This window comes from Podarcis gaigeae, assembly GCF_964106915.1.
Source record: "Podarcis gaigeae genome assembly, chromosome: 1".
Classification (NCBI taxonomy): Eukaryota; Metazoa; Chordata; class Lepidosauria; order Squamata; family Lacertidae; genus Podarcis; species Podarcis gaigeae.
The window spans coordinates 127,858,306-127,880,282 of NC_139678.1; the positions used below are offsets into that span (position 1 = coordinate 127,858,306).

Consider the following 21,977-nt stretch of genomic DNA (forward strand, 5'->3'; position numbering starts at 1 on the left):
GCACCCATCATGCTCTCCAGGCTTCAGCAGAAGGCATCCCGAAGACTCTGGAGTGTGGTGGGAGCTCCCGCCATGCTCTGGAGGCTTCAGGCGGCTATCTGGAGAGCAAGAGGAGTCGGTGTGCACCGACCCCTCTCGCTCTCCAGATAGCCTCGGGTTCCTTTCACTTGTGGGGCTGGCGGTGGGGAAAGCCGAGCTTCCCTCACCGCCAGCCCCAGGGAGCAGCGGGAAGGCTGCGCAAAGGCTGCGCACAGCCTTTCCGCTGCTCCCAGAGCTTGTCAAGGCTGGCGAGTGAAGCCCGGGTCCCCCCAGCCCCAGGGACCACACATTCGCTCCATAAGATGCACAGACATTTCCCCTTAGATTTTAAGAGGAGAAAAGTGCGTCTTATGGAGCGAAAAATACGGTGCATGCTGGTTTAGCACCTTGGTGGCTCTTTCTGAGGCAACGTGATTTATAGGCACACAGAAAGCTCTGAAAGGTTCCTATTGCAGATGGATGTTCAGCTCGCCCGTTTATTCCTTTCTGCAGCTTTTGCAAATCCTCCATAGCCAGCCGGATTCAGCGCAGCAGATTTCTCAGCAGCATGGCTGGCAGGAGACGTTGGCGAGGCTCTTCCTGAAAGAGAACGCCGAGGTCCGGAACGGTGCGAGGGAGAACAGGAACGACTCTGCCAAAGAGGGTGAAAAGCACGCTCCGGGTAAGGAGTTTCAGAAACACTCTTCTTCAAAGGCCGACGGGGGAGACGCTACTGGTTTTGCATCTCTCAACGGTTCCTGCGATCGGTGGAGCCTGGAAGACAGCAAGCCTGGGGTGATGCTCAAAGATCCTTCCGGGGCAGAGATGTCCTTCATGGCTGAGGACCAAGATGAGCTGTGGCAGAAGAACCCTTCTCACCTGAGCTTGGACCTGTCGAGTGTTGACTCTTACGAACTGGGCGACGGTGGAAGTCAGATGGTGGACAGCCTGCCCAGCACCCCTTCGCCTGTCGAGAACACCAAAACATTCTCTGGGCATCTTGACAAGGAGCCAAACGCTGCGGCAGAGGTGGCATTCCCAGCAGATCTCTCATTGTTTGAAATTCGCGAGGTAATGTCTTCGTCCTGCTTCTGGACAAACTTTTGCGGTCGGTCCCATCGCCTGCCCACCCAGTAAAGTTTTTATAATTACCGTACTTTTCCGTGTATAAGACTAGGTTTTTTTCTTTAAAAATTATGCTAACAAGTGGGGGCATAGCTGTCAACGTTTCCCCTTTTTTAAGGGAAATTCCCTTATTCCGAATAGGATTCCTCGCAAGGAAAGTGAAAAGTTGACAGCTATGAGTGGGGGTCGTCTTATACATGGATAGTGCATAGGGTGGACGTTTGATTGGTTGCTGCTGCAGCTGTTAACGGCTGTTGGGCATGTGATTGGTTGCTGCATTAATAGCTGACGCTGATTGGCTGACACTGCGGCAATTGGGCGGGCGATTGGCAGCTTCTGCCGGCGAGGGGACAGATGAGAGGCGGATTTTGCGACGCATGCAGGTGAGTGATTTTTGGCAATCCCCCTCATTAAAAAGCTCAATAACCCTGGGTAACAGCCCCCCCCAAAAGCTCAACAACTCTGTGCCATCTCCCCCCATTTTCTTCAATTTGAAACCCCTTATACATGGGGGCGTCTTATGCATGGAAAAGTACGGTAATCAAAATTCTTTCACAGTTAAACTTTTAACGAAAAGAGAGAGAAATAATGCGTGTTCATTCGGATTTCAAGATTTGTGCTTTTCACATTGCTTTGCCACTGCATAGTAGGCAAATCCAGATGAAGTTTATCAGCGCAAGTTTATTTTCTTCTCTCCCTGAATAGTTCACACTATTGTGGTTTTCACTGCTCAGTTAATTACCTTTTCTTTTTATAGTGTATCTTTTAATATGATTGGATGCCACTTGGGGGCTGGTCAGCCAAAAAAAAAAAAAAGATAGATAGAGAGAGACCATAATTTCTAAAATAAGTACATATGGCAGGAGTCCCAGTTCCATAGGATAAGACTTGTTAGGTACTCATAATAATAATATTATAATTCCTTAAAACGCACGATTGTTTCCATAGGCATGTGAAGAAGATCTCATACAATTACTCACCGATGCCCTGCTTTGTGTGATGTGGAGAGGCATAGAAAGATCTGACGATGCTGCTTGGGTTGAGAGGGGGCAGGTTTTTTCTGCCCTCACCAAATTGGGGATATCCAATGAGCTGCTACGGCCAACGGATGAAATAAAACTCAAGTGAGTTGAGTTTAAGAATTTTTAAATATATATATACATACATATATACTGCCCCTTGGCCAAAGTCCACAGGGCAGTTTTGTTGTTGTTTAGTCGTTTAGTCATGTCCGACTCTTCGTGACCCCATGGACCAGAGCACGCCAGGCACTCCTGTCTTCCACTGCCTCCCGCACTTTGGTCAAACTCAGGCTGGTAGCTTCGAGAACACTGTCCAACCATCTCGTCCTCTGTCGTCCCCTTCTCCTTGTGCCCTCCATCTTTCCCAACAACAGGGTCTTTTCCAGGGAGTCTTCTCTTCTCATGAGGTGGCCAAAGTCTTGGAGCCTCAGCTTCACGATCTGACCTTCCAGTGAGCACTCAGGGCTGATTTCCTTCAGAATGGATAGGTTTGATCTTCTTGCAGTCCATGGGACACTCAAGAGTCTCCTCCAGCACCATAATTCAAAAGCATCAGTTCTTTGGCGATCAGCCTTCTTTATGGTCCAGCTTTTACTTCCATACATCACTACTGGGAAAACCATAGCTTTAACTATACAGACCTTTGTTTGGCAAGGTGTTGTCTCTGCTTTTTAAGATGCTGTAAATAACACAACCTATGCACAACATGTTTCCATAAAAAGCTAAAAGACCAGCTGTATCAGCTGATTCTTCCATTCTAAGCAAAGAGTTGGGAGAGTCTTTGCAACCTGAGAAACAAGGTGTGATTGGTTTTCTTATTCCGTCACCCGTATTGTAATTGGAACAGCGTTTCATGTGTTTGGAATTAACTTCACAGAACCTCTAACTCCTATTATTATTGTTGCTGTTTTTGGCATATGCCTGTCTCAGGAGACAATGGAAGAGTCAGACCACTGGAGAGTTAGCATGCCTTCTGTGATGTGTTTTAAGACGTTATTACTGATATATTATTTACCCGCCCTTTGCCCTGAAGCCCCAGGCTGGGTTACAATATTGAAACAAAATTTTAAAAGCAGTTTAAAACACCTCCCCATAGCAAGAAATAGGGTGGCAGAGCTGGAGACATAATCAGGTCCTTGTTTTCTGAAATTCATAATGTCCCCTCCTTTGAATAACACGTTTCCTCTTTGAATTTAGCTTGCTAGAGAAGATGTTGGAATGGGCAGTCACAGACAACAGAGACGCTAAATCTCTCCCAGTGTATTCAGAAAACGCCTTCCGGCTCCTGCTTATCGTGCAAGATTTCCTGCAAGCGGAAGGGCTTGTTAATTCAAGTCTGTGGACTGAAAAGGTATGAATGAATATGTAAAAACAAGAGTCAAGTTGTCGGATGGCTGCTTATGCCTTTGCGTCCTGCCTGCAAGACTTCAATAATAATAATAATATTTTTTTATTTATGCCCCGCCCTCCCCAGCCAAGGCTCAGGGTGGCTAACAAGCAATAATAAAAACAACTTGATTAAAATACAATTTAAAAGATTAAGATACAATATTAAAACATTAGGATGCAGACTCTTCATGGGAGGAGAAAGGAAAAAGAAAGAGGGGGAGGGAATCAAACTGATTCTAAGCCAAAGGCCAGGTGGAACAACTCTGTCTTACAGGCCCTGCGGAAAGAAATCAGATCCTGCAGGGCCCTGGTCTCATGAGACAGAGCGTTCCACCAGGCTGGATCCAGTGTTGAAAAGGCCCTGGCTCTGGTTGAGGCTAATCTAACTTCCTTAGGGCACCTCCAGCACTCTCATATGTTACCGTCACAGGGGGTATTTCTAGGGAGCGAGTTCTTTTTTTTTTTTTTTTTTTTAAAAAGACATATCTTTGGACTCACACTAATAATATCAATGAGTAAATATATATAGTTTAATGTTTAAAACGTGATTGGATTCTAAACACCTTCTCCGTGGCAGGGATCCCATTTAATACATTAATAGGCAAATCTTGAAGTTTCTACACAGTACCGTAATAAATAAGAAAAGCAAGTATAGCTGCTGTTTCTCTAGTATATAGGTCTGTCTGTTTGGAAGCTCGCTGGCAGCGTGCAGGCACAGCCCTTGAACCCTTGCTGGTTTGGGGTTTCTGGGGGAGATGCAATGGTGTTGAGATTCAGGGTGTCTTCCACTGGTGGAGCTCTTGCCCTAGTCTGCCTCACTTCCAAATTCACTTGTTCAAATTCATTCATTCAAATCAGCATATGCACACGTGTGTGTGTGTTCTAATTTTACGATTTTAAGTTTTTTTGGGGGGGTAATTTTTAAAGCAATCCTGGGTTGCACATTGCTTGGTCTCGCCGTGAATCGAGATATGTATTTAACTGTTCCCCTGCTTTAATGCTTTCTTTTTTTAAAAAAAAAACCATAACGCGTCTTCTCCTTCCCCTGTGATTTCTGAATGGTGTTTCTCATAGCTCTTAGAAGAGTTGGTGACTCTCATGGATACCTTGTCCGTCTGGTACTCTTCCGGCCCAGAATATGTGAAGTTCTACCAAGTACAAGTCCAGATGCTGCTTGGATTCATTGGACAGGATAATTTGCAGGTTTGTTGTCATGTGTATTGTACAGCGTGCAGCTGCTGTGATGCGGAATAGTGCTAGCAACATCCAGGGTCTGTATCATAGCTGTCAACTGTCCCTTATTTGGCGGGAAAGTCCCTTATCCCAGCGCCGTGTCCCGCTGCTGTCCCTTATTGATGATGTCCCTTAAATTTCCCGGGTTTCAAAGGAAGCAGCTCTTCTCCCTCCCTCTCTGCAGGCCAGGGAGGAGGGAGGCTCCAACTGTGTTGCTTGGCTTGTTGCTCACCCAATAAGGAGTCTAAGATTGACTGGGGGGTGGAGTTTGCATGCTTTGTGCTGATCAAATCGGCCACGTTACCTGGGGACTCGCCTTTGCTCAGCGCTTCCCAGCGGAGAGGTGACAGTGGTTTCCCTGGCTGCATCCCCTTTGCTGGGTTGCTGTGCTGTGTGAACCACCGCTTGAGGCTTTGTTTGGCTGTTGGCTGGGCTTTCTGCCTTTGGTTCCGGAGGGGCTCAGAAGTTGAACATACCTGTTTTAGGAAAATCCCTTATTTTGGCTGCTGATCCCTTATTTTTGAGGCTGCCGGTCCCTTATTTTCAAATCTGTAAGTTGACAGCTATGGTCTGTATAGTGTGTTGAGAATTAGATTTCATTTGCCATTCTTCTCTGATTGGGACTTTATTAAAACTGTTGGATTGTGCCGAAATGGCAAAATTGTCCGGAAGGCTCCAAAACCAAAGAAGACCAAAACTTTAACAAAGAATGCGAAGAATGTATAATTTATCTTGGAGACCACTGCAAACAGATGAAAACATTAGCAGGATTGCAATAACACTTGTAATGTAGCAAGTATTAGGGAAATAATGGAGTTATGTAGAATAGGGACTCTTGAAAAATATGCAGTAGAAAAGGTTAACAATCGGACCCATGGAGGAGAAGGTGGGAAGTCCAGAGATTCAGATGAATCTTTAAATGTTGATGTGTATAGTTGTATTGTTACAATTTTATACTGGTAAAATCAAAATTATAAAAAAGAGTATTAGATTTAAAGTGGGCAGGAGTATACAAGTGAGTTTATTGTGATTAGGATAGGTTATTGTGAGCCTCAAACTCCCCCTTTTTCATTTCTTCTTCTGCAACAAGAAGTTTCTCTTTGTAGTTTTGGCTCAAACTACAGTTTGCTGTTCTCTGCAAAGAAACGAAATACCGTATTTTTCGCTCTATAGGACGCACTTTCTCCCCTCCAAAAATGAAGGGGAAATCTGTGTGCGTCCTATGGGGCGAATACAGGCTTTCGCTGAAGCTTGGAGAGCAAGAGGGGTCGGTGTGCAACGACCCCTCTCGCTCTCCAGGCTTCAGGAAGCTATAAGCAAGCCTGGGGAGCCCGCGGGAGTTCTCGCAGGGCTCCCTAGGCTGCGGATAGCAGCCTGCTGCACGGAGCGCGGGGCGCCCTGAAGCAGAGCGCCCCGCGCTTCGGGCAGACATCGGGCAGCCCCACAAGCTTGGGGGGCAGCGGGGAGACGCAGCGCCGCCATCCCGCTGTTCCCCGACCTGGTTTGGATTCCCCGACCTGGTTTGGGGGGGGGGAAAATAAAGGGGAAAAAATTTCCTTAATTTCCCCCCAAAAAAACTAGGTGCGTCCTATGGGACGAAAAATACGGTAGCTTTGGGGAAATTTGGGGGCACTTTGGCTGATGTGGTTGCCCCCTCTCTCCCTCCCTCCCTCTTCAGGTTTGCGCAATGGCTGCAGCCAAGCTAAACACCCTCCTTCAGACCAAAGTGCTGGACAACCAACTGGAGTCCTGCTACCTCCTGGGAAGGCTGGAAGGCATTCTGAGCAGATCGATCAAGGAAAAGACAGAGACCTACTCCTTCCTGATCCCTCTCGTCCGGACGCTGGTTTCCAAAATATACGAGCTGCTCTTCATGGGCTTGCACTTGCCCTCCCTGCCTTCGACGAACGGGAGCCCTTCCTTTTTCGAGGACTTCCAGGACTATTGCAACACGGAGGAATGGCAGACTTATATTGCCAAATTTGTAAGTCGCAAGGCCCTCCTTCGGCCGTCGTTTTTCCTTTCTCCTTCTGGCGATCACACGGGGGCCCCGGACATTTGATGGTCTGTTGATCCTGTGCCACCACCGTGGTTGCTTTCATCGCTGCCACCACCCCGTGGACACAAGGAGTCCAGCCAGTTGCTAACATTAACAAATAATCAAGTTTATTTTTAAATGCAGGAACAAGCTTATGGTTTCAGTTAACTTTTCTTGTCAATTTCTTAATCTTAGTTCCTAACAACTTCAAACTGATTATCCCCAACTATCTGTCTGACTCCACCTAACAATTCCTCTCACTCTCTCACAATACAACGCTACCAACCCACACCTAATCCTCCCTCTTCCTTCTTCACCTCCCAAACCTCAACTGACTTTCAAAACCTCCCACTCTAACCTTTACTCCTCCCTTGCATTCCCACTGGCCAATCACATCACACTCATTTAACCCTTTCCTTATGACCCACCTAGGAGTCAAACGCCACACTCCTGCACAGGAGAGAGGAGGCGTGTTCACTTCAACCCTCTTAACCTTTTGTGCACCAGATCATTCCACATATGAAACAGTACGAACTCAGCACTTTCAGCGACGGCCACGAGCGCATGGCAGTATTTTGGAAGGATTGTTATGAGGAACTGATGGTCAACATCCACAAACGAGAGCGGGAGCGAGGAGAAAGCAAGCTCAAATTCCAGGTGACATTTCATTACTTCCCAAGCAGAGCAGAGACCGCAAGAGCTCTTCCTATGGGATCATTGCCTGGCCAGGAAGATCCCAATTTGATCCAAGGGTGGGGGTGGCAAAAAACCTCTCATGGGTAGTCAACCCGGTGCCCTCTAGATGTTGCTGGACTTACAACAACAACAACAACAACAACAATAATTATAATTTTTATTTATATCCCGCCCTCCCCAACCGAAGCCGGGCTCAGGGCGGCTAACAACAGTAAAATAGTGCAGCATTCTAAAAACATTTCATTATAAAAATTAATTAAAATCAAATTGATGGCAACCAAAGGAGGGAGTCAGGCTGCACCCTGGCCAAAGGCCATGCAGAACAGCTCTGTCTTGCAGGCCCTGCAGAAAGATGTCAAGTCCCACAGGGCCCTAGTCTCTTGTGACAGAGCGTTCCACCAGATCGGAGCCACAGCCGAAAAAGCCCTGGCTCTGGTTGAGGCCAGCCTAACCTCTCTGTGACCTGGGACCTTCAGGATGTTTTTATTTGAAGACCGTAAGTTCCTCTGTGGGACATACCCGGAGAGGCAGTCCTGTAGGTACGAGGGTCCTAGGCCGTATAGGGCTTGAAAGGTTAAAACCAGCACCTTAAACCTGATCCTGTACTCCACTGGGAGCCAGTGCAGCTGGTAAAGCACCGAGTGAATGTGATCTTGCAGCGAGGACCCTGTAAGGAGTCTCGCTGCAGCATTCTGCACCCGCTGAAGTTTCTGGGTCAGTCTCAAGGACAGCCCCACGAAGAACGAGTTACAATAATCCAGTCTGGAGGTGACAGTCGTGTGGATCACAGTGGCTAGGTCAGGGCGAGAGAGGTAAGGAGCCAACTGCTTAGCTTGGCGGAGATTAAAAAATGCCGCCTTTGTCATAACTGTAATCTGCGCCTCCATGGAGAGGGCCAATTGACAAACCAATTGACTGCACCTTCCTTCCTCCCTGGCTGTTCTGACTCGGACTGGGGGGGGGGGGATATAGTTCAAAACATCTGGAGGGCCCAAGGTTGGGAGACGGTTGCCCTGATCTTTGGCACTAAGGCTTTCTGAAGACACCTTTTGTTTTCAAGGCTGGCGGCAGATCTGTGAAATCAACTGGATCTCTTTTCCAGCCTTGGGAGTCTTTACTTGGAGAACGACTCAACGGAATGATTTCCTTCTTCTTTGCCTTGTTTTGGAGAGTATTAAAACAGCCCCTTGTATAGATGTTTCCATGTCTTTTGACAACCCCTCTTGCATTACAGTTGCACCTTGGGTCCCGAAACCCCTGGAACGCGGACGTTTTGGCTCCCGAAGTGATTGTTCCAGTTTGCGGACGTTCTTTTGGAACCCGAACATGTGATGGGGCTTCCACAGCTTTTGATTGGCTGCTGGAGCTTCCTGCAGCCAATCAGAAGCCACGCCTTGGTTTCCGAACATTTTGGAAGTCGAACGGACTTCCGTTCGACTTCCAAGGTACGGCTGCATTTAAATGTTTCAACTTTCTCACCTCCAGGAGTTTTTTGTGGAGCCATTCAACCGACGGGCACGACAGGAAAATCTGCGTTACAACAGCATGTTGAAGCAGCTGAACAATCAGCACACGGCAACTCTCCGACAGTGGAGAGCTGCTAAACTGTACCTCACGTGTGAGCAAGGACCCTGGGCTGAAAGGTAGGTGGAGGCTTCTCTTTTCTCTTGCTCCTTCAGGTAGCATTTTGAATCTCTTTGGAACGACTCTCCCCTATCAAGCTGGTGAGCTAAATATTCTTTTGATCCTATGTGTCTTGTACATTAAGGTTCAGACTACCCACGTGTGGCAATCACACAGGGTCCCCGGACGTTTCACTGTCTATTGATCCCTGTGCCACCACTTTATTTCTCGCTGCCACCACCCAGGCCCTACCTGGGACAATACGGAGTCCAGTCAGGGTTAAATTGGAACATAAACCTTTGTTTGTTTATTGCAGTTTAACAAGCGTGTGGTTTCATAAACGGTATCGGTCAATTACAATCATGGGGTGCCTATCCAGACCTATAACTTCTGTTACCTGCTCTCACTCACTAAACCACCTCTCAGATATTTGCTGTATTTTTTGCTCTATAAGACGCATCAGACCATAAGACACATCTAGTTTTTGGAGGAGGAAAACAAGAAAAAAATATTCTGAATCCCAGAAGCCGGAACAGCATGAGGGATCTCTGCGCAGCGAAAGTAGCGATCCCTCTTGCTGTTCTGGCTTCTGGGATAGCTGCACGGCCTGCATTTGCTCCATAAGACGCACACACATTTCCCCTTACTTTTTAGGAGGGAAAAAGTGAGTCTTATAGAGCAAAAAATGTGGTACTTGTCTCCCTAGCCCCTATTCCTGACTCAGCTTATTTCACTACACTAACTCAACCTACCCACAAACTCTATCCCAATTCATTCCCACTCCAACCAACCACCCAACTCCCAACGAACTCCTCCCTTTGCCCTTCCCAGAGCTGGTTTTATAGTCCCTCTGACTCCACCCCCCTGGGTCCTGATTGGGTAACCCGTTTAACTATTTCACCTCCAGCACTCTCATATGTTAACGTCACACCATGTAAAGTTTTGGCGTGTGGCTCATTTTCCAGCAAATAATTTCTGATGCACACATTCCTATGCACACATTCACACACCCCAGAGCTTCAGGATTTCCCTCCCTAGTTAATCCTTTTCACAGTTCAGTTATGCAAAGACCCATGGCCATTCTGGTACTTTAAACGTATTGTGGAAGCTAGGGCTTTGATGGATCAATACAAGATCTTGCCGGGAAAATGGGGACAGGGGATGGCATATAAGGAGAGGGAAATTATTTTCTCCATCCTCACTTGAAAATGCCTCTTCTAACATATGGCCGTGCTTGTCAACGTTTGGGTCTAAGGTTTTTTTTTAATGTGTTTTGTCTAATCGAGGATAGACTACTGTATTTTTCATTCTATAGGACGCACTTTTTCCCCTCCAAAAATTAAGGGGAAATGTGTGTGCGTCCTATGGAGCGAACGCAGGCTCCTTGGCTTCAGCGATAGCAACACGAAGCCTTGGAAGCGCAGAGGGAGCGCTCCCTCCGCGCTCCGGAGGCTTTGCGTTGCTTTCACTGAAGCCTGGAGAGCGAGAGGGGTCAGTGAGCACCAACCCCTCTCACTCTCCAGGCTTCAGGGATAGCCGCCTGAAGCCTTAGGAGCGCAGTGGGAACTCGCGCTGCAGCTATCCCTGAAGCCTTTGGAGCTCAGCGGGAACTCGCGCTGCGCTCCGAAGGCTTCGGGTTCCTTTTGCTGAAGCCGGGAGAGTCTTGTTCTCCCGGCTTCAGCAGAGAGGGAGAGCTGCATAGCGCCCCTTCAGCCAAGCAGGAGGAGAAATGGAAGGGGCTCCGTTTCTCCTGCCGCTTCGCTGAAGGGGCGCTGAGCAGAGAGGGGGAGATTTTTTCTCCCTTGTTCTCTAAAACAAGGTGTGTGCTATGGTCGGGTGCGTCCTATAGAGCGAAAAATATGGTAACCTGTGACCTTCCAAATGCAGTTGATCTCCAACTCCCATCGCCCCCAGCCCGCTTGGTCAAGTAGAATATGTTGTAGTTTAACAACATCTTGGGGTCCACAAATTAGCCACCCTAGAGAATCCTATCTTCCCTGGAAGAATACAAGCCCAAAACGATGCTTATCAAAGACTTCTGTGCCCCACATGCTAGGGAGTTCTCTAACTCAGCTGGGGACTGAAGTAGATTACCTTTGGGGGAATCCCACCCTGTGAAACCCATGGAGAATCAGGCTTCCATCATTGTCGACAAACCATTGCTCAGGGCTTTAAGCGGCTGCAGCTTGTTTGTGAATTTTGAAATCCACCTGCAGCAATGTTCGTCTTTGATTTAAAGCTTTTTCTTTCTTGTTTATTTTTGTTGGAAACCCTTGTAGCAGTTAAGTTCTGTGTCTGATGCATGCCAAATTATTTTGGGTATATTCCTTTCGCCAGGAAGCTAAATCGTATTCACTGGAAACTTTCAAATGTGGAAAATTACTCACGGATGAGGCTAAAGTTGGTACAAAATTACAATTTCAACTCTCATCAGGAGGCCAGTGCCCTAAGGGATAATCTAGGTGAGATCTAATATCTTTTTTTGAATAAATTTTATTTTTGCATTTTCTGTTTTACATAAACAAATGAATCAAATACATAAACATATAATCCCTTCGGACTCCCCCCTCCAGATCTTAATAAAATGATTTCCCCCTCTGCATCTCTTTCATAATTCTATTCTTATAAATCCTTTGTCAATCCATAGTTCAAATTTTTACTACAGTGGTGCCTCGCTAGACGAAATTAATCCGTTCCGCGATTCTCTTCGTCTAGCGGTTTTTTCGTCTTGCGAAGCAAGCCCATTGACAGCTTAGCGGATTAGTGCTAGAGCTGTCAAGCGGCTTCCAGCGATCAGCTGTTAAGCGGCTTATCAGCGGAACAGCTGATAAGCGGCTTAGCGGCTTAGGAAAAGGGCAAAAAAAGCAAAAAAAAACCGCTGGGGGACGCAAGATTTTTTCGTCTTGTGAAGCAACCCCATAGGGAAATTCGTTTTGCGAAGCGCCTCCAAAACAGAAAAACCCTTTCGTCTAGCGGGTTTTTCGTCTTGCGAGGCGTTCGTCTTGCGGGGCACCACTGTACAAGTTTTCTGTCAATCCTACCAATGTATGCAATTGTTTACAATAGCTTTTCAAATCAATTAGAAACCTTCCCCATTCTTTATTAAAGACTTCCTCTTCCTGGTTTCTGATTCTCCCTGTAGGTTTTGCCATCTCGGCATAGTTCATCAATTTTGTTTAGTGTGTTTTATAAACTCATTTTTTTAAAATCTTAAAATAGTCTGATTCGTCTCTGATCTCTCCCCCCCCCCCTTGACTTCAGGAAACTATGTAGTCTAAAATACGTCTGTGCAAATCAGTTTGTTCTCCCTCCCCCCCCCCCCCCCCGCATCCCTTGCAATGATTATAACAGTATAATATGAACAGAAACCATGTGATTTAATAGAACTTTTCTGTGGTTAACTTCCTTCAGCGATATACCGTATTTTTCGCCCCATAGGGCGCACCAGCCCATACGGCGCACCTAATTTTTTGTGGGGGAAATAAAGGGAAAAAAAATTATTTCCCCCCCAGGCGCCGGGCTGGGGTGGGGGAAGCCCGAGCTTCCCCCGACCCCAGCCCCGAGAACAGGAAGCTACCCGCAAGCCGTGGGAGAGCTGCCGACTTTGCGCAGTTCTCCCACGGCTTGCAGAGAGCCGCGCGAAGCCCGAAGCCTGGGAGCGCTGAGCTCAGCGCCCCCCAGGCTTCGGGGTGCAGGCAGCTCTACGCAAGTCGTGGGAGAGCTGCTAGACCTACTGTATTTTTCGCCAAAAAGTGTATAGGACACACTTTTTCCCCTCCAGCTCTCCCACGGCTTGCGGATAGCTTCCTGACGCCTGGAGAGCGAGAGGGGTCGGTGTGCACCGACCCCTCTCGCTCTGCAGGCTTCAGCGAAAGCCTGCATTCGCCCCATAGGACGCACACACATTCCCCCTTCATTTTTGGAGGGGGAAAAGTGTGTCCTATAGGGCGAAAAATACAGTAAGTCTAGCAGAATGCAGCTGACTTTGTAAAATCTCGCTTTATCTCAAAAGGAGTCCAGCAGGCGCCGCCGTCGAGCGAGGCTTTGCTTCTGGAGGCTGTGAAGCAAGTGAAAGTCAGCGATATGGAGGATGATATACTTGAACTGCCAGATGAAGATCCCACATCTAATACAAGCATGTATGTCGCAAAGCCTGGTTATTCAGAGGCTGGAATCCAAAGAGCTGCTTTGTTCTTGCCCAAGGGCGCAGTAGGATTTCCAAAATAAATTTGATTTGAGTAGCTGATGGCCATGCCTTTGTCACAGATACTCCCCCCCTCCAGGTCCCCTCTGTTTTCAGAAGTTATTTTAAACGTGGGCACGAGGAAACTCTTTTCAAGAAGCACAAACCCAGAGGTTGAGCGGAACTAATTTTGCAGGTGTTTTGGACGCCAGACCAAACGTCTCTCCAGAAAAGAATGGTTAAATCTGTTTTGCTCAGGTTCACTCTGTGGTGTTGTTGTAATTAAAAATGTGACTTAAGCTGATTGATCAGTCCAGCGTTTTAAAGATTATTTTATGCATGAGGAAAAAAATGTTAAGTCCCACATTTAGGTACAAAAATACAAGTACAGTATAGGTTGAGGAAACCTGACGTGGCAGCAGTACATGTTAAAAAGATCTGTGTCCTGGTGGCTCACAAGCTGAACATTGAGCCAGCAGTGTGATGTCCACATCACAATTAGTAATAGTCTGAATCTATTCTGAGCTAGACAGACTACATCTGGAATACCATGTCCAGGTCAGGGCTCCACATTTTAAGAAAGAGATTGGCAAACTTCAATATGACCAGAGAGGACAATACGGTGAGAAATCGGGAAACAAAGTCCTATGAGGAGTGATTGAAAGAGTTGGCTATGTTTAGTCTGGAGAGGAGAGGAGAGATGATCTGAAGGACTGCCATGAAGAAGGTGGAACACACCTGTGCTCTGTTGCTCTAGGTATCAGGACTAGAGCCAATGGGTGGAAATTGCAGGAAGCAACTTAAGCAGAGGTTGGATGACTGTCTCTGTTGAGGATGCTGTAGTTGGATCTCGCATTAAGGAGCCTGCGTTGAGCAGTGGCTTGGATTAGATGGCTTCTAAGGACCCTTCCAATTCTATGGAATCTAAAAGATTAGACCTGAACCACCCACCTCTACCACGTTTGTTTGATGATGATAATCAGAGATGCGTTGCTGTACTAGGAACAACATGAGCAGCTGCAGACCACCTACTTGCTGCATTTAAATCAGAACTCAGCTCTTTTATGCATGATAAAACTGCTGTGTATATTGTTAGGGGAGAGTGCAAAGAGAGCTATGGGTAGGGGGAATAGAGAGTTGCATCTTCTAGACCTCCCCGTTGATTCTAGCCTGTCATTTGGTGTTCCTGCTGCAGGGATGAAAAGGAGGAGCAGAGCCAGAAAGAGAAACTTGTGCTCTCTGAAGACTGCGAACTTATTACAATCATTAATGTCATCCCCGGCAGGCTGGAGGTCACTACACAGCACATTTACTTCTACGATGGCAGCATTGAAAAAGAGGAAGGTGAGGCCTACAATGTAATAACAGTGAGCGTTGTGTGGACAGTTTTGCTGTACGCATTTTAACTTTGGAATTGCCATACTTTTTGCTCTATAAGACTCACTTTTTCCCTCCTAAAAAGTAAGGGGAAATGTGTGTGCGTCTTATGGAGTGAATGCAGGCTGCGCAGCTATCACAGAAGCCAGAGCAGCAAGAGGGATCCCTGTAACCTCACTTCTCGCAGGGAGGAAACCGCCAGAAGGCCCTCGGAGCTGGACAACAGTGTCAGGGTTGAACGATGGGGGGTGGAGACGCTCTTTCAGGTATACTGTGCTGAGGCCGTTTAGGGCTTTAAAGGTCACCTCAGCACCAACACTTTGAATTGTGCTTGGAAACGAACTGGGACAATAAGTTATATGCCCGTTCAACATATTTCACAACAATGACCATCTTTTCTTTACAGGTATAGGTTTTGATTTCAAATGGCCTCTTTCTCAGATTCGAGAGATTCATTTGCGTCGCTATAACTTGAGGAGGTCAGCTCTGGAGATCTTCTTCGTTGACCAGACCAATTACTTCCTGAACTTTAAAAAGGAGGTATGTCTTCTTAAAGGTGAAATTCGTAACAAAGTGACCTCTGGCAGTTGCTGCATGGTAAAAAGATGAACAGTTTTCAACTCAGCTGTACAATGTAAACATTCCTGACTGGTTGAGGATATACTGCACTATTTGTTGATTTGCCAAGAGAATTTTTTTATCTCAAAAATCCAGCTCTTTGAAAAAAGTAACTATAAACCTACTGAAATCGGCATTCCATCATAGCATAAGAGAGTAAAGATTTGTCTTTTTGTGTAACTTGTAAAAAACAATTGCAAATTGTAAATTGTAAAAAACATTACTCTGAATGTTTGATGTACATAATTCTTTGATAAAGTGCTAAAGGGGAAATCAAAGGCGTGGTTTTATTGATAAGCTGTTAAATTGGCTGCAAAACAGCAGGCTTCTAAAGCAAATTCATTGGACTGACTCTTCAAAAAGACAATTGTATAACCAGACATAGAAGATTAATGGGCGATATTCAACATTAGACATATTCAGACTGGACCTATTGAAATCGATGGACTCAAGTAACTAGTCCAATGATTTCAATGGATCTGCTGTGAGTATGACTTAGTTGGATTGAGTAGACATAAAAAGTTAATTTTCTAGAAAGCAGGAGGGATAATATTTGATTCAACAGTCATTAAATTTATGTGTGGGGTGGGAGGAAACAGTAAGGGAAAAATTACATTCTTTCCAGAATGCTTATTTGGCATTTTCTTGAATGAATTAATCTATTGTACTCTGTTATAGGCAAGAAATAAAGTGTACAGCCGAATTCTGTCTCTATGTTCCCCAAATATTAGTGGGACAAGATCTCCACAAGAATTATTTAAAGCATCTGGACTGACCCAGGTAAGAAGATGTTGCCAGGAATGGCTTGGGAATTTTTTATTTTTTAATTATGGTTTCTGTAGTAGGGTAGAACCTGGGTAGCTTCCTCCTGCCCTTTTAAAAAGCCCGGAACCTAACCGTTCTCTCTCCCAGTGATTTCCCAGCTTCAGAACTCAGGAAAAAAACCATTTTGTTTTATATCGGGGATGGGGAACCTGTGGCCTTCCATTGGCCTCTGGACTACAGCTCCCATAAGCCCTGAACACTGGCTGTGCTTTGGGGGCTGATGGGAATTGTAGTCCAACAAATCGCTGGCAGGTCACAGGTTGCTCATCCCTGCTTTACAAAACATCCCCAGTAGTCCGCTCTGCTGACATAATAATACTTTTTGCAAACCACTTTTGAGTGCAATGTGCTATAAAAATACGTAAAATAAATATACAAAAGGCAACCTCCACCTCTTTGTGTTCTGATCCCTCTGTTAAGAAAAGCCTGTTGGCAAAGTATAATACAATAAGCCCTAATTTGTGATGTGTAAAAGATGGAGTTCCCATTTCCAGATATGACTGGGTTTTTTCCATCCTGCTGATGTTTGGTTAGCCACATCAGACACAAAATTTCTGATTTGGATGCAGCATGCACATTGCACATTGCCATAGCTGTCAACTTACAGATTTGAAAATAAGGGACCAGCAGCCTCAAAAATAAGGGATCAGCAGCCAAAATAAGGGATTTTAGTCAGCCAGCAGCCAAACGAAGCCTCAAGCGGTGGTTCCCACAGCGCAGCAACCCGGCAAAGGGGATGCAGCAAGGAAAAACACTGTCATCTCTCCGCTGGGAAGCGCTGAGCAAAGGCGAGTCCCCAGGCAACATGGCCGATTTGATCGGCACAAGGCATGCAAGCTCCACCCCCAGTCGTTCTTAGACTCCTTATTGGGTGAGCAACGCAGCCAAGCAACACAGTTGGAGCCTCCCTCCTCCCTGGCCTGCAGGGAGGGAGGGAGAGGAGCTGCTTCCTTTGAAACCCGGGAAATTTAAGGGACATCATCAATAAGGGACAGCAGTGGGACATGGCGCTGGGATAAGGGACTGTCTCGCCAAATAAGGGACACTTGACAGCTATGCACATTGCCCATAAACATGACAGGGAAGCTTGCACATGAACTTTATCAGTTAATCACTTGTCATATGGACCCACCAACACTCCTGCTCTTTGAGAACCTGTAAGGCGGACCGGTGTCTCTTTCCTAGAAATTCCTAACGGACTTCCTAGGACCAGGAATGCCCAGGGGTTCCCTCGAGGAAAGCTATCACTGTCAAATGGTAACACAGGCTTCCTCAACCTCGGCCCTCCAGATGTTTTTGGCCTGCAACTCCCATGATCCCTAGCTAGCAGGACCAGTGGTCAGGGATGATGGGAATTGTAGTCTTAAAACGTCTGGAGGGCCAAGGTTGAGGAAGCCTGTGGTAACACATGCCTACTTCAGATGGCCAGTTAGCAGTACAGAATCGGAAGGAATTCCAACCAAAGCCTTGTGGTTTTGTTTACAATTTTAAGAGACTTTGAGCCATTGTGTTAGGGAGGGATAAAAGTCCAAAATAAATAAACGTGTAAACTTGAATTTCCCCCTTAATTTTGTCACCTGAAGATATGTTGTTTGGTTCATTCAGCTACAGTGGTACCTCAGGTTAAGTACTTAATTTGTTCCAGAGGTCCGTTCTTAACCTGAAACTGTTCTTAACCTGAAGCACCACTTTAGCTAATGGGGCCTCCTGCTGCTGCCGTGCTGCCGGAGCATGATTTCTGTTCTCATCCTGAAGCAAAGTTCTTAACCTGAAGCACTATTTCTGGGTGAGCAGAGTGTGTAACCTGAAGCGTATGTAACCTGAGGTACCACTGTACTGGCAAGATGTGTGGCCTAACTGTGATGCTCACTAACAGCTTCGATTTTGCGTTTTATTTGTAGAAATGGGTGAACAGAGAGATCTCAAACTTTGACTACCTCATTCAACTAAACACAATGGCAGGACGAACCTATAATGACCTTGCACAGTATCCTGTAGTAAGTTTCCTCCCCATCCACCTCCCAGTGTCTTCTTTCCAGACTAGAATTCAGTATTTACATTTGTGGGGAGAAGCGATGTGAGATCTGAAACCTGTTTGTCTTCCCCATTCAAGTTTCCATGGATCCTACAGGATTATACTTCAGAAGAATTGGATCTCAATAACCCAGCCGTGTTCAGGGATCTGTCCAAGCCCATTGGCGTGGCGAATGAAAAGAATGCCAAGGCTGTACTAGAAAGGTACTGTATTTCATTTAAAATGACCAAAGTATTTAGTTAAATTTGCATTCTTACTGGGGTTTTTTTGGGGGGGGGGCGGGGAACTCTTAGTCTGTTTACCTTCCTATTCTGTGTTCCATCTGATAATGATGCTGTTGATTCAAATGGTGGTAAAGAAATTCACGGAAGCTAAACGTAGGTGGGAATCGATAGATGCGAGTTTAGTTGTTAACAGCATTTTGAGACACACATGGCCCAAACTAGCAAGGAAGGAAGCAGTACTTGAAGCTATGGGCAGGCTGGTGGTGGTGGGGAGAGCAAGAATAGCTATACTGTGGAACCTCGGAACAATTTGGAACCCGAACGCTGAAAACCCAAGAAAGAATGCTTCCGTTTTCAAATCTGCCTCAGAAGTCAAGCGGCTTCTGAGGCGCGTTTCTCCATTTTATCCATGGAATTTGCCGACCTCCCATTGCGCCTTGGTTGTCGAATGTTTTGAAAGTCGAACAGTCTTCCAGAACGGATTGTGTTCGGCACCCGAGATACCACTGTACCTTGGTTCCCGAACCCAATCTGTTGTGGAGTCCGTTTGACTTCTGAAACGTTCACAAACCAAGGTGCGGCTTCTGATTGGCCGATTGGCCCTGGAAACCATGCCGACAGCCGAAACGGATGTTTGGCTTCCAAAAAACATTCGCAAACTGGAACACTTCTGGGTTTGCGACGTTCGGGAGCTAAGCCGTTCGGGAACCAAGGTACCATATTGGTTGTATTGATAAATAAGCATGGTAAAGAAAATAACCATGGTTCATTATTGAGACTTTGTGCTGTGTACAGCCATAGTAAAGTAAAGGTAAAGGGACCCCTGACCATTAGGTCCAGTCGTGGCCGACTCTGGGGTTGCAGCGCTCATCTCGCTTTATTGGCCGAGGGATCCGGCGTACAGCTTCAGGTTCATGTGGCCAGCATGACTAAGCCGCTTCTGGCGAACCAGAGCAGTGCACGGAAACGCTGTTTACCTTCCCGCCAGAGTGGTACCTATTGATCTACTTGCACTTTGACGTGCTTTCGAACTGCTAGGTTGGCAGGAGCAGGGACCGAGCAACGGAATCTCACCCCGTCGTGGGGATTCGAACCGCTGACCTTCTGATCCGCAAGTCCTAGGCTCTGTGGTTTAACCCACAGCACCACCCGCGCTCATCTTACTTTCAAACTAATGCTTGCTCTCCCCAAAATATGTGTGTTGCTCTTTATTTCCCCCCGTGTTCTAAAGTCAGCATAGTTGCAACACCCTGTAATAACGCCGTTTCCCAAACATTTTTGGTGGAAGAGTGTTTTTAATACAGTGGTGCCCCGCAAGACGAACGCCTCGCAAGACGAAAAACCCGCTAGACGAAAGGGTTTTCCATTTTGGAGGCGCTTCGCAAAACGAATTACCCTATGGGGTTGCTTGGCAAGACGAAAAAAATCTTGCATCCCCCCTGTGGGTTTTTTCCGCTTTTTTCGCCCTTTTCTTAAGCCGCTAAGCCGCTTATCAGCTGTTCCGCTGATAAGCCGCTTAACAGCTGTAGCGCTAATCCGCTAAGCTGTCAATGGGCTTGCTTCGCAAGACGAAAAAACCGCTAGACGAAGAGAATCGCGGAACGGATTCTTTTCGTCTAGCGAGGCACCACTGTATCACAGGTGCTAACCGGTAACAGAATAACATCTTGGTTGGGGGGGTGGGAATCCTGAAATGTTCATATACCAGAAATCAGCATTTGATTCATTTGGTGAGAGAATTCAGCTATGGAACCCCTATATTCATATTCTCTCTCTCTCTCTCTCTCTCTCTCTCTCTCTCTCTCTCTCAAAGATATGAGAACTTTGAAGATCCGCTTGGAATTGTCGACAAGTTCCACTACGGCACTCACTATTCCAACGCAGCTGGAGTCATGCATTACCTCATCCGGGTAGAGCCTTTTACCACATTGCACATCCAGCTTCAGAGTGGCAGGTAGGAGTATGACATGAATCAGTCGGAAACATCTCCATCCTTGCTGTCTTGGTTAAGGATTAACCCTCCTCTCTCTGGAAAGCACATGTCTCTGGCATATTTTGTAATGGAATTCTACAAAGCATTGATCCAGAGCAGAACTGCGACGTATAGTTGTTGTTGTGTGTTTAGTCGTTTAGACATGTCCGACTCTTCGTGACCCCATGGACCAGAGCACGCCAGGCACTCCTGTCTTCCACTGACTCCCGCAGTTTGGTCAAACTCATGCTGGTAGCTTCGAGAACACTATCCAACCATCTCGTCCTCCGTCATCCCCTTCTTCTTGTGCCCTCCATCTTTCCCAACATCAGGGTCTTTTCCAGGGAGTCTTCTCTTCTCATGAGGTGGCCAAAGTATTGGAGACTCAGCTTCAGGATCTGTCCTTCTAGTGAGCACTCAGGGCTGATTTCCTTCAGAATGTATAGGTTTGATCTTCTTGCAGTCCATGGGACTCTCAAGAGTCTCCTCCAGCACCAAAATTCATGGTGCTACACCATAATTCTTGAGCTACAGATTGGCAATTTCAAAAGTCTGTATAAGGGCTTTCACGCTACTGTTCTGGGTTCCTCTCCTCCCTTGGTGAGTGGAGCCCCCTGTTGCAACAGTTCAATAAAGATCAGGCTTACTAGCTGCTTTGCTTCCCAATATTCTCTGCTGAAATAGATTGCTCGCATCTTCTTCCCTTTGGCAAATGACTGTACTGTTGAAACGAAATCACCCTAGCAACGAGATCACCCTGGCCTGTTTATTCTGAATGTTTGTAAGTGATGCCAATAAAGGTTTGATGATGATAAATACAGTGGTACCCTGGGAACTACATAATTCGTTCCGGAGGTCCATACTTAACCTGAAACTGTTCTTAACCTGAAGCACCACTTTAGCTAATGGGGCCTCCTGCTGCTGCCACGCTGCCGGAGCATGATTTCTGTTCTCATCCTGAAGCAAAGTTCTTAACCCGAGGTATTATTTCTGGGTTAGTGGAGTCTGTAACCTGAAGCGTCTGTAACCCGAGGTACCACTGTATTCTCTGGTTGGCCTCTGTTATTTTCTCCTATAGATAGAGAACCCACATAAGGACTCTATACGGGCTCTTGGGCTTAATAACACCATTGTGGACCACATGATGGTAGGATTGGGCCATTTAAGCTGTCAAAGGAATGCAGACAGCTGTGCTGTTTAAGCAGAATCCTGGCGTTTGCATTGATAGTATCCCTCCTTGCGCCTTGGATTGCATTCAGAGATTTCTCAGGGCACATGTCCCATGCCCTGTTCTCTAACCCACAGATTTGACTGTGCGGATCGGCAGTTCCATTCCATTCCTGCTACCTGGCAGGCTCTCATGGAGAACCCCAACGATGTGAAAGAGCTAATCCCAGAATTCTTCTACTTTCCAGAGTTCTTAGAGAATCAAAATAGTAAGTAGTGGAATGTTTTTCTGGCTGTGCGTTTCCCTGAGGAGAAGCTGCCTGGTTGTAGCTAACTATTCTAAGTAAAGTGCTTGGCTGAAATTTTGATCCCCTAGTTGCAGGGCACATAGAAATTCACATACAGCTAATAAACATGGGAGTTGTTTTTAGC

The 21,977-nt window shown here is 46.4% G+C and overlaps 1 protein-coding gene across 5 annotated transcripts in view; it reads left to right on the plus strand.

Annotated features, from left to right (window-relative positions):
- NBEAL1 (neurobeachin like 1) overlaps positions 1 to 21,977 on the plus strand; it is a gene marked incomplete at its 3' end in the record, with an annotated part of 139,512 nt that overhangs the window by 92,665 nt on the left and 24,870 nt on the right. For all 5 annotated transcript variants that reach the window (XR_014556167.1, XM_083702591.1, XM_083702589.1 and 2 more), the window contains 16 exons: positions 532 to 1,089; positions 2,092 to 2,267; positions 3,363 to 3,516; positions 4,629 to 4,757; positions 6,466 to 6,771; positions 7,333 to 7,482; positions 9,007 to 9,164; positions 11,482 to 11,606; positions 13,157 to 13,283; positions 14,523 to 14,671; positions 15,111 to 15,244; positions 16,001 to 16,102; positions 18,049 to 18,144; positions 18,261 to 18,385; positions 20,220 to 20,360; positions 21,684 to 21,814. Coding sequence is in view for 4 of the 5 variants with exons in the window: in XM_083702591.1 (XP_083558717.1) it covers positions 532 to 1,089; positions 2,092 to 2,267; positions 3,363 to 3,516; positions 4,629 to 4,757; positions 6,466 to 6,771; positions 7,333 to 7,482; positions 9,007 to 9,164; positions 11,482 to 11,606; positions 13,157 to 13,283; positions 14,523 to 14,671; positions 15,111 to 15,244; positions 16,001 to 16,102; positions 18,049 to 18,144; positions 18,261 to 18,385; positions 20,220 to 20,360; positions 21,684 to 21,814 (2,761 nt within the window). The remainder of the gene's footprint in view (positions 1 to 531; positions 1,090 to 2,091; positions 2,268 to 3,362; positions 3,517 to 4,628; positions 4,758 to 6,465; positions 6,772 to 7,332; positions 7,483 to 9,006; positions 9,165 to 11,481; positions 11,607 to 13,156; positions 13,284 to 14,522; positions 14,672 to 15,110; positions 15,245 to 16,000; positions 16,103 to 18,048; positions 18,145 to 18,260; positions 18,386 to 20,219; positions 20,361 to 21,683; positions 21,815 to 21,977) is intronic.